Raw genomic sequence first — 14,228 nt, forward strand, 5'->3', positions numbered from 1 at the left:
CAGGATAATCACTCAGAATTGCTTCAATGAAATTATAAGTTATATAAATCCCAATGCGTCTTTCAACTAGTGAAGGCAGACTTATGGTAACCAGCAGTGGAACCGCAGAAGATGGAGGTGGCCTGAAAGGGTGATGAAAGCACCCTTATTTACATTAAATAGTGCACTTGAAGTGCCATAACTTACAAGTCTTCCAATCAAGGTTGGAAAAATAGAATTAGGTTGGAAATCCTTTTCTTTCAGCTTGCATGGACATGATGGGCGAAGTGTCCATCTCCAATCCTGTTATTTTCAAATAGTAGCCAAAAGGTTTCTCTGTCAAAAATCGATTTGAAATAGTAGACTCAGAATACATAAAACCATGCTAGAGCGTCTAGTATGTTGTATGGTAGTTTGGAGATGGCGTGGGCCATGTATTAGCATGCAAGAACCATGGTGTGTGGGCGAGGGCGAGAGAACTTTTAAAAATTGGGAAGAAGTCCCCGAGTACCCAAATGGGCATCTAACATATCTGCCATAGAACTCACCAGCTTCCATGGCCAACTCCAATCAACCTCCTCCGAGCAAAAAGTGTATTTGACCTTTTACAGAGAGGCAGATCTAATAAGGTTTTTATAAATGCCCTTATCAAAAAAGGACACTCTTAAATTTCCTCCAATTAAATATCATAAAGACTAAAGCCACAGCCTTCAGTTCCTAACAGAAATACCACTTCCCAAGTAATTCTCTGGTCACTTTGTGAAACTCAAAAGTATTGTTCACAATCTTGTCATCTTATTCGACCAAGATTGGATTTCAACCATATATCTAAACCATCTATGTCTATCCAACATTTTCTGTGCATTATTGGTACTACTTTGAAACAAGTTGGAATAATTTGCCAAATATTCTGCAGGAAACAAAGGTAGCTTGTCATGGTGTCACTGAAGAACTTACTCAATTTAAGACAACAAAAACTGGTAATAAACCAATAAATGGACATGTGTAAACTTTTATTATTTTCAATAAGGTAAGTTAGAATAATTATTTTATTACATGTTCATTAGTTTGAGATTAAAGGCCCAAACAAATCTGAATCAATTTATGCCCCTAGATCTTCCATTTCTCTGTCAGTGCTTCGACTGACTTCACCAAACCAGCTCCAAGAATTTCAAAGTCTTCCAATATTGCTTCCACATTAGGGACCAGTTGAAGCTGATTTCCTTTAGTTTCCAACATTTTTGCATTAATGTGGGAAGTCTAGAACAGGAAAAAATACTGTTATAATGAGGTTCCATCATCAAATGTTAAAACTTATACAAAAACAGATGGAAAACTGGCTAGTACTCATGAAAGTGAATGCTTCTGAAAGCTATTATGAAAATGTTTGATTTCATTAGTCATATGTTTTAGTAGCATAAAAACAGAAAATAGGAGAAATAGCCCATTAGTCCCAGTGAACCGGCTCTGCCATTAAATATGATTATGGCTGATTTTCCAACTCTGCACCCCTTTCCAGCGTTTTTCCCCCATACCGCTTGATCTCTTTAGCACTAAGAACTATACACTCCTCAAACACATTCAATGTCATTTTAGCCTCAACTGCTTTCTGTGGGAGATAATTCCACATCACTTTCTAGGTGAAGAATTTTCTCATCTCAGTCCCAAGTCACCTACCCTATGTCCTTAAACTGTGAACCCTAGTTCTGGACTCCCCAGTCATCAAGAATATTCTTCTTGCATTACCATGTCTGGTCTCGTTATAATTTTATAGGTTTCTATGAGGTCCCCACTCATTGCTGAAATATTTTCTTTTACTGCAAGGGGCCATGGCACAGTTCAGTTTGCAAAATTTTTTTTTCATTACACAATACCTAGTCTAAGATGACCTGTTCTCTAGTTTGTTCCTCAACGTATTGATCCAGAAAACCATCAGCTACACACTCCAGGAAGTGTAGCAGAAATTATGGTTTGGGGAATGAAATTTTTAACGTTAAGAATCACAAAGCCTGGGTAAGAAGCTGGTAGAACAGAGATAAATCAATGTAATTCAAAGGTCTGTTTATTTAACCAAATTTAAAGTGGTGAGCCCTTTCAGTTTCTTGAAGGAGACAACGTATCAACACCTTTCTTCCAAAGGGGGTTAAAATTATTCATATAGTTTCTCATAACTCTATCTGGAACATCCCAGCTGTGTCAGAGAGAAAGATAGACAGAGAATTTGCCAATTGCTGTAGATCAGCAGCAAAGGGCAATCGAAAACCAAAGCTGCTTTCCAATTTTGGGAGTGAAAATGCAGGGAGGCCCAGGCTGGAGTTGCCATACTGCCCTTTGCTGAATCATCAGATTATTTATAATACATCCAGTACTGGATGACAGAGATTTCTTCTGATTAAATACTGAGAAGAGTGATGTCATTGTTTTCACTCCCTGCTACAAACTCCACAACCTAGCCACCGACTCTACCCACTCTCTGGCAATATTCTGACATTAAGCTAGTCTGTTTACAACCTCACTGATATTCATGCCATCACTAAAGCTACTTTTTAAACCACCTATGCATAATCTAACTTCACCCTTTTTCAGTTCATCTACTGCTAAAACCCTCGTTCATGCCTTTATTCCATCTGTACTTGACTATTATTGTCCAGACTGCCAGGTTCAACCTAATAAACTTGACATCAATCAAAGCTCTGCTACCCAATGGCTTAGCTCACAGCTCATCCCATTCTCCAATCAAATCTCTTCTTGTTGACCAGCTTTGGCAGCTGTTTAACTAATGTCTTGATTTTAAATTTCTCATGCTTGTTTCTGAATTCTTCAGAGGTTTCCGTCCCTACCTCTAACCTCCTCCAGTCCTGCAATCAACTCCAGTCCAAAATACTCACTTCTGCTTCTAATTTATACGTTTGCATTTTTAAAAGGTGAAACATCTATGCCAACAAAAGAAACAGTATTGTAATTAATGGGCAAAATATTTAAAAGTCATTAGGATACCTTTAATCAGCTTTCACAAAAAAGCTGTGACAAATTGATTTTTGCCTTATCTAGATTTCCATGATGCAGTAAGAGAGTGAAAACCTGATCAGTCAATATGTCTCAAACACCACAGTTAACTTCAGTTTAAATAGAATTCCATATAAAAGGAAGACAGAACAAATCTAAGGAATTACAGACCAATTAAATTCATGTAAATGATAAGACACATATTAGAATTCTATTACTTAAAATATAAAGCATCTTGAAACTGAAAATATAATGAGGAGCCATCAATGCAAATTCCGAAACAGAAGCTTATCTTGTCAACCATAGCGAATTCTTTAAGTAAAATAGAGAGTAGATAAGGGTAAATTGGTAGAAGTAAAAATGTGAATTCCAAAATGCTTCCAAAAGGTACAGAATAGTGGATTCGGGAGTAAGTAAAAAAAAATGCAATCAGGTGTCAGGCAGAATTGTTGATGAACTTCCTTAAAAAAAAAGACAAAATAAGTTGAAGACAGTTACTCGGAATAGCAAACGAATAAAAGTGGTGTTCCACAAAAGTCAATGCTGAGATACTGTCATTCACCATATACAAAAGGATTTCAACTTGGGAATTCAACACGTAATTTCAATATTTATGGATGACAACAAATTGGGAGGAGCAGTTAACAAAGGGAACAAGAATGAACTTGATAAATGAATGCATAAATGGCATTAAACATCAATTCAGGTAGATGCATGACAGTACATTTGTAAAATAAGGTGATCAGCTACTGCTTGGAAAATAACTTTGGAGCTGGGAAAACAAATCAGAGGAATCTGGGTTTACTGATAGTCAAATCAAACCAGAAATGTCAGTCAATAAGGCCATAAAAATACAAAAATTAGATAGCGATTCAATTTTTAGAAGAGAAGAGAACTGAAGAGAAAAGTAATCAAGTTAAACTGATTGTTACAAACTCTACAGAAATTGATAACCAGACATTTGAATCTCTTTTGGAAAGTTAATAGCTGCAAGGATTTGATTACTTTTACTGTAACAAAGGACTAAATTATTTTTGACTAACCATTATCTTTGTGGGCAACTTAACTTTAACCCACAAAACAGAATCTTCCTTTCTTCCTTTTGAAACAACTAAAACTTCATACTTACATGTTACACTCTTCGTTAAGTAGACACACAATTCTGCTAGAACCAGTCCAAGTTGACTTTTAGCTCAAAGGTTTAGTTTGGTTCTTTTCCCTTCCTCAGCCTAGGAACCTTTACTCCCCTCTTTCATAGCAAGTGTTTATTCCACTCATTCTCCAACTCCCAAAGTTCTTCCCTCGCCCAAGCTATGCAAGCTTTCCACATTTTAATTCCCCGAACAATATTCCTGCATAGTGACTCATACCATCTTGCTGCATTAGATGCTCTCCCTCTTCTGGATCCTGGAAGACTAACCTTGTCTGAGATATCTTACATCTTCCCCTTTCAAAGTCTATCTTTGTGGTGATCTGAAACACATGGTGAAATGCTGATCCTAGATGCAATCCTTGAAACCCCAACTCTCTTATCTTAGAACTAATTGCATAGTGTAAAGCACAACTGTGGTATTTCACAATATATCAAACTCATATATATCCACTATTTGCACTATTAACACAACTCGTATTGTCTTCAACTGCAAGATGTTGCAGTTTCTTCCCAGTTAAAGAAGCAGTGCCTCCTTTAATCTCCAACAAACAAGCCATCCAGACTTTCTGCCAAGATGACTTCAAAAACAGGTCGCACCCTTTCATTTAGCCTTCAATTAAAGGCATTGTCCCAAAACATAATTATCTTTTAAATCTTGGTTAGACCTCATTTAGAATAATTCTGGCCTTCATATTATTAGAAAAGAGAAGGTAGGGAATTAAAGTGGGTGGGATTGCCATTCAGTGACAGAGGGAGTATATGGTGAATTCTGTGACTCGATGGACCAAATGGCCTTCCTTCTGTGCTGAAACTGTTCTGTTGACTTTGAAAAACACTTTTGCTGTGCAAAAGCCAGTTAACAAAGTCATTGAGATAGGATGCTTTTAATTTAAAATGATCAGTGAGGGTGTAGTTGATAACTTCCACTGTAGGGAGAGATTGAGGATATTGGAAGGTGAAGTTGATTAGTACATAGGGGTGCCTGACCAAAAACGATCCAGCAAGCCTATTCAGTGCAGACCTGGACAAGAAAACTGAAGACATGCAACAGGAATACTGACATTCAACAGGAGTTAAGCATGAAATATCACTGGGATTTATTTGATTTCCAGCTACAGATTAACAGACGTCAGCTTTAAAATAGAACTTAATGTAAATGTGCAAAACGTCTGAAAGAACACACTGATAATGGGGAGAGAGATGTTAGGAGAAAGCTAATTTTGCTCTCATTCCTTTAATTATACGTAATGAAGGCCACCAATAATGTTCACACAGTACTAATTAATAAGGCAACTCCAATGGTAGGTTCTGACCCAGCTACAGAACTTAATTATTAAATATGTACGTACTCTTAAACGAAAATGACCACTGATACTTAAAAGCTTTAGTACCATTATGTTCTGGAATAAACTTTAATAAATGCAGAATCTGAACTATAGCAAAGGAATTGGTTTAGCTCAAAATAGTTTCAATTACAAAACTGTTTTCCCAGACATACTTTAAAAGGCTGAGGTGTAAATGCCTGAGGTTTCCAAAGCACAGCAATCAAACTTCCACCATAGGTATCGTGAAAAAATAGCGCAAACTCTCCAAAGGCACTCTGCAACAGAAGTAATCATAACAATTACTCAATAACTGTTTCAAAGAAAATATTCAAGTAATATTTGGCTGGTAGCAACACTAGAACTGAAGCACGAACTATAAGAGAATTATGCAATAAATACTGTAACTGAGAAGGGCAAATTTATTTGGAAAACTATTAATCTTAAAATGTTTCAAAAGCTAGACACTATCTAAATTATCATCAAGTGCTTCCTCTAGGCCTGTTTAGTAATTTGGTACAAATATACTGAAAGGGTATAGTACAAGAGAATGCAAGAAAAAACTACACAACCAAATTGATGTGCACTCTCTCAAAATATTATTTCATATTTCTTTATCATTGCCACAGATAAACTTAAAATGATTTTTGCCCATTATGTTACACAACGTGAAATGCTCTTTCCAAGAATAATGGAGGTTTGGACAAATAGTACTTTGTTAATGTAAAAATAGCTAAGATCTACAATCCTATGATCTGATAAACCTCAAACCTTTAAACACACAATTCCCAGCCTCAAAAATATTAAATTAATAGCTTTTCTTGCAAGTCTAAACCACAGTTATAATGCTTACTGCGTCTCCAAACAGCTTATTTCAAAATATTTTACCATTTGTGAAGTAAATGCTATTTTATGTGATACCCATTCTGTGCACGAGATCCTGTAAATTGCTGAAAGGTTGATGTTTTTGCTGTAACTGGTTGACTAAAGTAGAATGCAATGATAAGTCTTGATCCAATGTTAAGCACTCAAAGAGCCACCGGCCTGTAACATTATTAAAATCGTAGGTAGAGAAAATGTTCTTCATTTATAAGCCAGGTACTGGTTGCATTGCTGTCAGCAGTGATCAAAACTGGCCAGGTAGCCCTTGAGCAATTGACTTACAAGCAGCATTCTGTGTGGCTCTGGAACTTTTTTTAATATAAGAGACAAATAGACAGGTATACAAGCTCTGACAAGTTGTGTGTATTTTAAGTTACCACTCCTGTAAAATGTCAGTGTTCTGATTAATCACTAAGGCCCAAGCCTCTCAAATTTTGTACAACACTGCCGACCATGCAGCATTTTGAGATTGGAGTACGATGGTTGATACTGCGAATTGCCTGTGTTTATATGAATGTGCACTAACTTATTTTGGCATTTTTAGTAAAGTCTTAAACTAGGTTCTAATTGCATATTTAATTCTCATTTTTGACAAACACCACACTGAAGAGCTTCAGAGGATGAAATGGTTGACAGGGAAAGTGTGAAAGATCAGTGGGGCAGGAAGAATGAAAAGGGAACAGAGGAGTAGGAAAACTTCTTGAGTTGGACAGAACTAGGACAAAAGCAAGGCCACCAATAGCAGACACCAAAGAAGTTGATCAGCACTGGTAGTGGAAAACCAACAAAACTTTTGCTGTAAACTACACAATTATCAGCTATTAAAGATCATCAAACTGAAACGTTAACTGCCTACCATGACTGCACCCGCTCTCCAAATGAACATTATGAATTACTCTATTCTCTTGCCTTTTCCCCATAATTTTGAATATTGTTTGTATTTAAATAATTATCTAATGCTGTCTTGAATTGAACCTACCACCACCATACTTCCAGGCAATGCATTCCAGATCCAAACACAAATGTTTTATCTCACATTATGTTTGCTTCTTTTATAAATTACCTTATATCTATGCCCTCACATTCTCGGTCCTTCATGAGTGGGAACAGTTTCTCCATATCTACGCTGACCACCCTCTCAGGACTTTGAAAGTTTGAATAAAATCTCTTCTTAGCCTTTCCTCTCCAAAGCAAATAGTCTCAACTATTCTAATCAATCTTCATAACTGAAGTTTCTCATCCCTGCAACTATTCTTGTAAATCACATCTGCATTCTCTCCAATACATCACATCCTTTCTAAAGTGTGGTATCTGGTATTGTACACGATAATCCATCTGAAATCTAACTGTTATCTTACGCAAAAAACCAAAAGAGCCCTGGACGCTGTAAATCAGAAGAAAGGTCCAAGTTCTGGAGAAAGGTAACTGGACCTGAAACATTAACTCTGCGTTCTCTCCATAGATGCTGCCAGACCTGCTGAGATTTTCTAGCAATTTCTGTTTTACTATCTTATACAATTTCAGCATAACTTCCTTGTTTCTGTATTCTTATTACTAAAGCCTAGAATACTGTATATTTTATTAACTGCTCATTCTAGCTATACTGCCACCTTTGGTGGCTTAAGCACAATGTACCAAAGTCTCTTCTCCTACACACCCTTTAGAGTTGCGCCCTTTATTTTATATCATTATTCCATATTCTTTCTACCACAGTGTATCAGCTCACACTTCTCCGCATTGAACTTCATCCGCTGCCTATCTGCTCATTCCTCCAACCTGTCGGTATCCGTTCATAGTTTTACACTGCCCTCTTCACCATTTACAATGCTTCCAAATTTTATGCCATCTACCTTAACTTACCTCCATGACTGATGTTCTGATTTTTAGATCTCTCTACTAATGGAAAAAGTGCCTTTCTAACAACCTTACTTACGACCCTCAATCTTACACAGCTCAAGCAGGTTCTCTCTCAATTTGTGCTGCTCAAACATAAAAAACCCCAGCCTATTCAATCTGTCCTCAGAGCTCAGACCCTCCAGCCCAGCAGCATCTTGGTAAAGCTCCTCTGTATTCTCTCTAGTGCAATCACATACTTCTTTATAATGTGGTGACCAGAAGTGCACACAGAATTCCAATTGTGGCTTAACCAGCACTTTGTACAGTTCAAACATAACCTCCTTGTTCTCGTATTCTATGCCTTAAATAATAAAGGTAAGCATCTAATATGCCTTTTTAATCAACTTATCCACCTGTCTTGCTAACTTCAGGGATCTGTGAATATGCACACTAAGATCTTCAGTACTTTCCAGGGTTCTGCCTTTCATAGTGCACTCCATTCCATTGTTAGTCTTCCTTTGTATTATCTCTCACTTTTCTGGATTAAATGTGGGCGGCACGGTGGCCCAGTGGTTAGCACTGCTGCCTCACAGCGCCTGTAGACCCGGGTTCAATTCCCGACTCAGGCGACTGACTGTGTGGAGTTTGCACGTTCTCCCCGTGTCTGCGTGGGTTTCCTCCGGGTGCTCCGGTTTCCTCCCACAGTCCAAAGATGTGCGGGTCAGGTGAATTGGCCATGCTAAATTGCCCGTAGTGTTAGGTTTAAGGGGTAAATGTAGGGGTATGGGTGGGTTGCGCTTCGGCGGGTCGGTGTGGACTTGTTGGGCCGAAGGGCCTGTTTCCACACTGTAAGTAATCTAATCTAATCTAATCTGTAAGTAATCTAATCTAAATTCCACTTGCCACTGGTCTACCCACCTGACCAGTCCATTGACCCTCCTGTAGTTTACAGTTCTTGCCCTCACTATTTACCACCCTACCAATTTTCATGTCATTCACAATGTCTTGATCATAATCTCCACCTTTATGTCCAAATCATTAATGTACTCCACAAATAGCAAGAGCCCCTGCACTAAAACCTGCAGAACTCCAATGAAAACAGTGACAGAAAAACTCCTCTACCACCACCCTCTGCTTCCTGCCACTTAGCCAATTTTGAATCCAAAGCGCCACTTTGCCTGGAAACCCATGTGTACTTACTTTCTTAACCAGTCTGCCACAAGGGACCTTATTTAAAAGCCTTGCAGATATCCATGTATATCATTTTAAATTAATTACCTTCATCAACACCCTTGATTACCACCTCAAAAAATTTGATCAAATTTGACCGTCCTCAACAAATCCACGCTATCTAATTAATCCGTGTCTTCTGTTCCTAAAAAATCTTTCTCATATCTTCCCCTTCATGGAAGTTAGAATAGCCAATTAATAGTGAATTATAAGGAAATGGGGAGGCACTAACAGCGTGACTATGTCATTTAACTAATACTCTAGGCTAGTATTCTATAGATGGTCAAATTTGATTTGTGAAAATATGGAATTAAAAAACCCAACATGATGGTGAATATGTAACCATTATCAATTGCCATAATCCTCACCTGCTTCACTAATGTCTTTCAGGGAAGGAAATCTGCATTGTTACCAAGTCTAGTCTACACATGACTCCAGACCATAGTGATATGGTTAACTCTTAACTGCCCTCTGAAATGGTCAAGTAACCCACTCAGTTCAACAGCAATCAGGGATGGACAATAATGTTCTGAAAATAGCTATAAATTAGGAGGTGGAAAGGAAAGAGGAACTCAACAAAATTACAATAATGAGTGAAGTGGTACTAAGTAAACTGATGGAGTTGCAGGCTGATAAGTCCACAAATCCAGATAAGGGCCATGAAAGTGATTTCTAATGGAGGTAATAGATGCATTGGTGCAAATTTTCCAAATTCCTTTAGATCAGGAAAGATTCCATCAGATTGAAAGGTAACAAATATAACTCCCCTTGCAAAAAGGTAAGGAGGTAGAAAGCAGGGCCAGTTATCATGACGTTTGTTGTGGTATAAGCATTTGAACTGATCAAAGAGTTTACAACTATGCAGTGAGAAAAATTCAAAGGTCATCCGGAGAATCTGTTTGGTTTCATCAAAGGGAAATCAGGTGTAGCCAGTTGTTTGTAGATCTTTGGAGGAGTAACATGTTGCAGATAGGGGGAGACAGCAAAGGGGAGCGTTGTAGACAAATCATACTTGGATTTCCAGAAGACATTTGATGAGGTGCCACATCAAAGCAAATACAGTCAATAAGAGTTTGTGGTGTAGAAGTAACAAAGAAGCATGGTTAGATGATTGGCTTATAGAAATCAAACAGCTCGCATAAAAGGCTTTTTGATTAGCATGGATCTGTGCTGGAGCCTCAAAACTTTACAATTTATATCAATGGCTTATGAGCCGAGTGATTGCACAGTAGCTAAATTTACAGATGACAAGATAGATGAATATAGAGTATTCAGGAATGCATGTTGTGTGAAGAAGACTGAAGGAAATTGCAAATAGATTATAAAAACCAAAAGAACTGCAGATGCTGAAAATTAGAACCAAAAACAGAAGTTGCTGGAAAAGCTCAGCAGGTCTGGCAGTATCTGTGATGAGAAATCAGAGTTAACTTTTCAGGTCCGGTGACCCTTCTTCAGCTGAGCTTTGCAGCAATTTCTGTTTTTGTTGCAGACAGATATAGAGAAATGTTTGCCCACTCACTCCATCTCTCATTATACTCTCACAGTATAATGCAGGGAAAATGTGAAGTTGTTCACTTTGTAGGAAGAATGAAACAGAGTATTACTTAAATGGAAAATGACCGTGGGAGTCTAAAGTGCACGAGTCCCAAAAGTATAGCAAATGATTAAGGCCTAATGGGATGGGAACCCTTATTATGAGAACAGAACATGTGGGAACATTATGCTTCAATTATACAGCAAATTGGTGAGACAACACTCAAACACTGTGTACATTTTGATCTCCTTATTTAAGGAAGATGTAAAAACACATAATTTAGAGGAGGATTACTAGATTGATATATAAACCGAGTGGGCTATCTTAGGAGAATAAGTTTGACGGTCTAGGCATGGTTTTGCTGGTGTTTAGAAGAGTGAGGAGTGATTTGTTCGAAGTGCATGAGATCCTGAATGAGCTAAGTTTTAAAAGGATGCTTCCTCTTGTGGGTCAGTCCAGAATGAGGAAGCACTGTTCTGAAGTTAATACGCCCTTTCAGAACAAAAATAAGGAGAATTTTTCTTCTCTCAGAGGATTGTATGACTTTGGAATACTCTGTTCCATCAGAGGGTAGAGACAGGTTCACATAATATTTTTTAAGACCAAGGTCAACAGACTCTCATTAGGCAAGATAACCAAAGGTCATCAGGATGGATAGGAATATGTGGAATGTGAAACATAAACAAATCAGCTCTCAACTTATTGAATGGTGGAACAGGCTCAAGGGGTCGAATGGTCTACTTCTGTTCTTATTCGATAAGTTCATTATGTTCATTCTGCCACTAGGAACTTGATTCATGCTATTAAGTAACTCAATCTTAACTGGCTTCCTGCTCCAAGGGGGTGCACAAGATTCCATCCTGGGTGTCACATATTTCGTACATAACAAATATTTAAGTGTAAAATATAAGATACAATGAATACTTGATGTCTGTGGCTTAAATAATATATTAAAAGAATAAAAATGAATTCTTCTTACCCACAAGGGAATCTTGAAAGGAAATGTATGAAGTCCTCAAAATGCATTAAGGGCAATGACAATTTGAACCACAAGTTGTTCAGCATAGCCCCAAGAATAGCAACAAGGAAGGGGAAAGAATGGGAGGAAGAAATGTGATGTCCTGTAATAGTCCATCCAAAGAGGCAATCAAAACTACCAATATCAAAACAGAATTGAAAGAAACTGTGCATAATTATTGAATGCTCGAGCTGGACAAATAAAACAAAATGGTCTCTTTCAATCTTGTGCATGATACTGAATGTTAAAGCACATTACTTGGGTTAGCATCAAAATATTTACTTGACATGATACACTAGTATGTTATTCTAAATCTAGAATTGTACTTCCTGTAACCTTCCATCTAAAACTGTAATATTAAAACTTTCAAGCAAACAGAAGGGTAACAGCCCCTGCATTACTTCAGACAGAAAAATGACTGGATATTGCACCATTAACACAAAATACTCACCCTCAGTTCACGAAGGTAACACTGTACAGGGTCATAGTCCACCACTGGCATTTTTAAAAAGTGGACTTTGGCATCATTCCTTAATATTCCTCTGCTATACGTAACTTTTGGCCTGTCAACTGCTTCAAGATGTCTTGGAATGTGCTTGGGGTTCAGGTAAATGAATACATCATAAATATCTAAAGGTGGCCGGAAGACAGTCTAATGCAGAAAGAGAAAAACAAAATTGACTGATAAAATCTCAGTAGTGTTAAATGATACATTGAAAAATAACTTGATTGTTTGTTAAGTCTCTCATCTGTTAGAACGACCATGATAGTTTCACTTTCATATGTAAATCACCAAACTATTTTTTAAAAAGTTACATTCTCAGGTTAACTGTAACAATTGGTGTCAGTGCAGATAAGATCTTGAGATGTTGAAGGCGTTAGCCCCCTGTGTTCCCCGTCTGTGCCATAATGTTTAGACTGATTCTAATCTAAAAAGCGAGTTAACAGAGCCTTATATGGATTCATTCAGTTTTTGAGCAAAGTACTATGCAACTCTGCAAGTACAAATTCACCCCATAAAAATATGTGTGTATGTGTGCATATGAATAGATTAGAATCACATGCACACTAAGTGACAGAAACAAAAACAAAAATTGCTGGGAAAGCTCAGCGGGTCTGGCAGCATCAGTGAAGAGAAATTAGAGTTTACGCTTCGGGTCTGGTGACCCTTCCTCAGGGCCTCTCCTGCTCTTTCCTAACTCAAATCATTCTTCATTTAAATTGCAGGGAACACCCCAGCTAGTTTGTGATGTGGAGGTTCCAGTGTTGGAATGGGGTGGACCAAGTCAGAAATCACCTGATGAAGTGGCTATGCACCGAATGCTTATGATTTCAAATAAACCAGTTGGATTATAACATGGTGGCGTGTGATTTCTGACCCTAGTTTGTGTCAGCGCTCCATGTAATTTAATCCTTGGAGTTTGGTATCCTTTCGATAAATGTACATCGAATTGCCTCCAAGACCAATAAGCTTGAGTCTGGAAAGGAAGATAGAAATCCCCTCTTGCCTTATACACCACAATCCCTTTATCATTTACTACATCTAGCTTTCCATATTATTGGCTTTTCTTTTTGTTCCCTTCCCCTCAATTCTTGTAGCAGGTTCTGAATTGCATCTGGGAACTTTCCAAAGAGGGGATGCCACAGGCACTCTATGCGTAAAGCCATATTGGACCCTAAGTTTCTGAGTAAGTTCCCAGTTCACACAGTACTTCAGAAAAAGATCCCGAGTACAGGATACAGAGAATTTAAATGTCAAATTCCAATATAAGATGTAGGAACACAAGTAGACATTTAGCCAATTGAGCCTGCTCCACTAATCAACGACAGCTTAGGAAAAATCTACTGACCTTGGAGAGATTTCACTATACATTTGCCAAAAGAATACCCAATTCCAAGAACTAAATTACAAGGAGCCTTTACACAAACTCGGGCTGTATTCCCTACAATTTAGACGAAGAGGAATGAGGAAAGAGCAGGACAAGTTTGGAATTCTCCCACAAATGGCAATTGATGCTAACTCAATTGTTAATTTTAAATCTGAGATTGCAAGATTAGTTAACCAAGTGTATTGAAGAGTATTGTAAGCTGTAAATTAGCTATGATTTTACTGAACAGTAGAACAAAACCAAGAAGCTAAATTACCCACTCCTGTTCTAATTTTAACACTGGATACACATAAATGAAATAAACTGACAGAAATTGAAGGGGGAGTAGATGCGAAAAGCGATATGTCTGAACATGACAGCATTACATGCAAGTCAGAAC

General features: G+C 37.8%; 1 protein-coding gene across 3 annotated transcripts; it reads right to left on the minus strand.

The window, feature by feature from the left end:
• Positions 1–971: 971 nt before the first annotated feature.
• LOC122547348 (nucleolar protein 6-like) lies at positions 972–12,645 on the minus strand. 3 transcript variants are annotated; one of them, XM_043686011.1, is made up of 4 exons: positions 12,412–12,645; positions 11,922–11,933; positions 5,637–5,738; positions 972–1,239 (listed from the first exon to the last, which is right to left on the minus strand). In XM_043686011.1, the coding sequence occupies exons 1-4, from the start codon at positions 12,460–12,462 to the stop codon at positions 1,090–1,092; spliced, it is 315 nt and encodes a 104-aa protein (XP_043541946.1). In that variant the 5' UTR covers positions 12,463–12,645; the 3' UTR covers positions 972–1,089. The 3 variants fall into 3 exon arrangements, 2 of the variants coding, with proteins under 2 accessions (XP_043541946.1, XP_043542007.1); XR_006311019.1 differs by lacking the exons at positions 11,922–11,933; positions 12,412–12,645 and adding an exon at positions 6,349–7,881; XM_043686072.1 differs by lacking the exon at positions 11,922–11,933 and having other exon boundaries at positions 12,412–12,644.
• Positions 12,646–14,228: the final 1,583 nt, after the last annotated feature.

The sequence above is a fragment of the Chiloscyllium plagiosum genome, chromosome 1 (genome assembly GCF_004010195.1).
Source record: "Chiloscyllium plagiosum isolate BGI_BamShark_2017 chromosome 1, ASM401019v2, whole genome shotgun sequence".
In the NCBI taxonomy this organism is placed as follows: Eukaryota; Metazoa; Chordata; class Chondrichthyes; order Orectolobiformes; family Hemiscylliidae; genus Chiloscyllium; species Chiloscyllium plagiosum.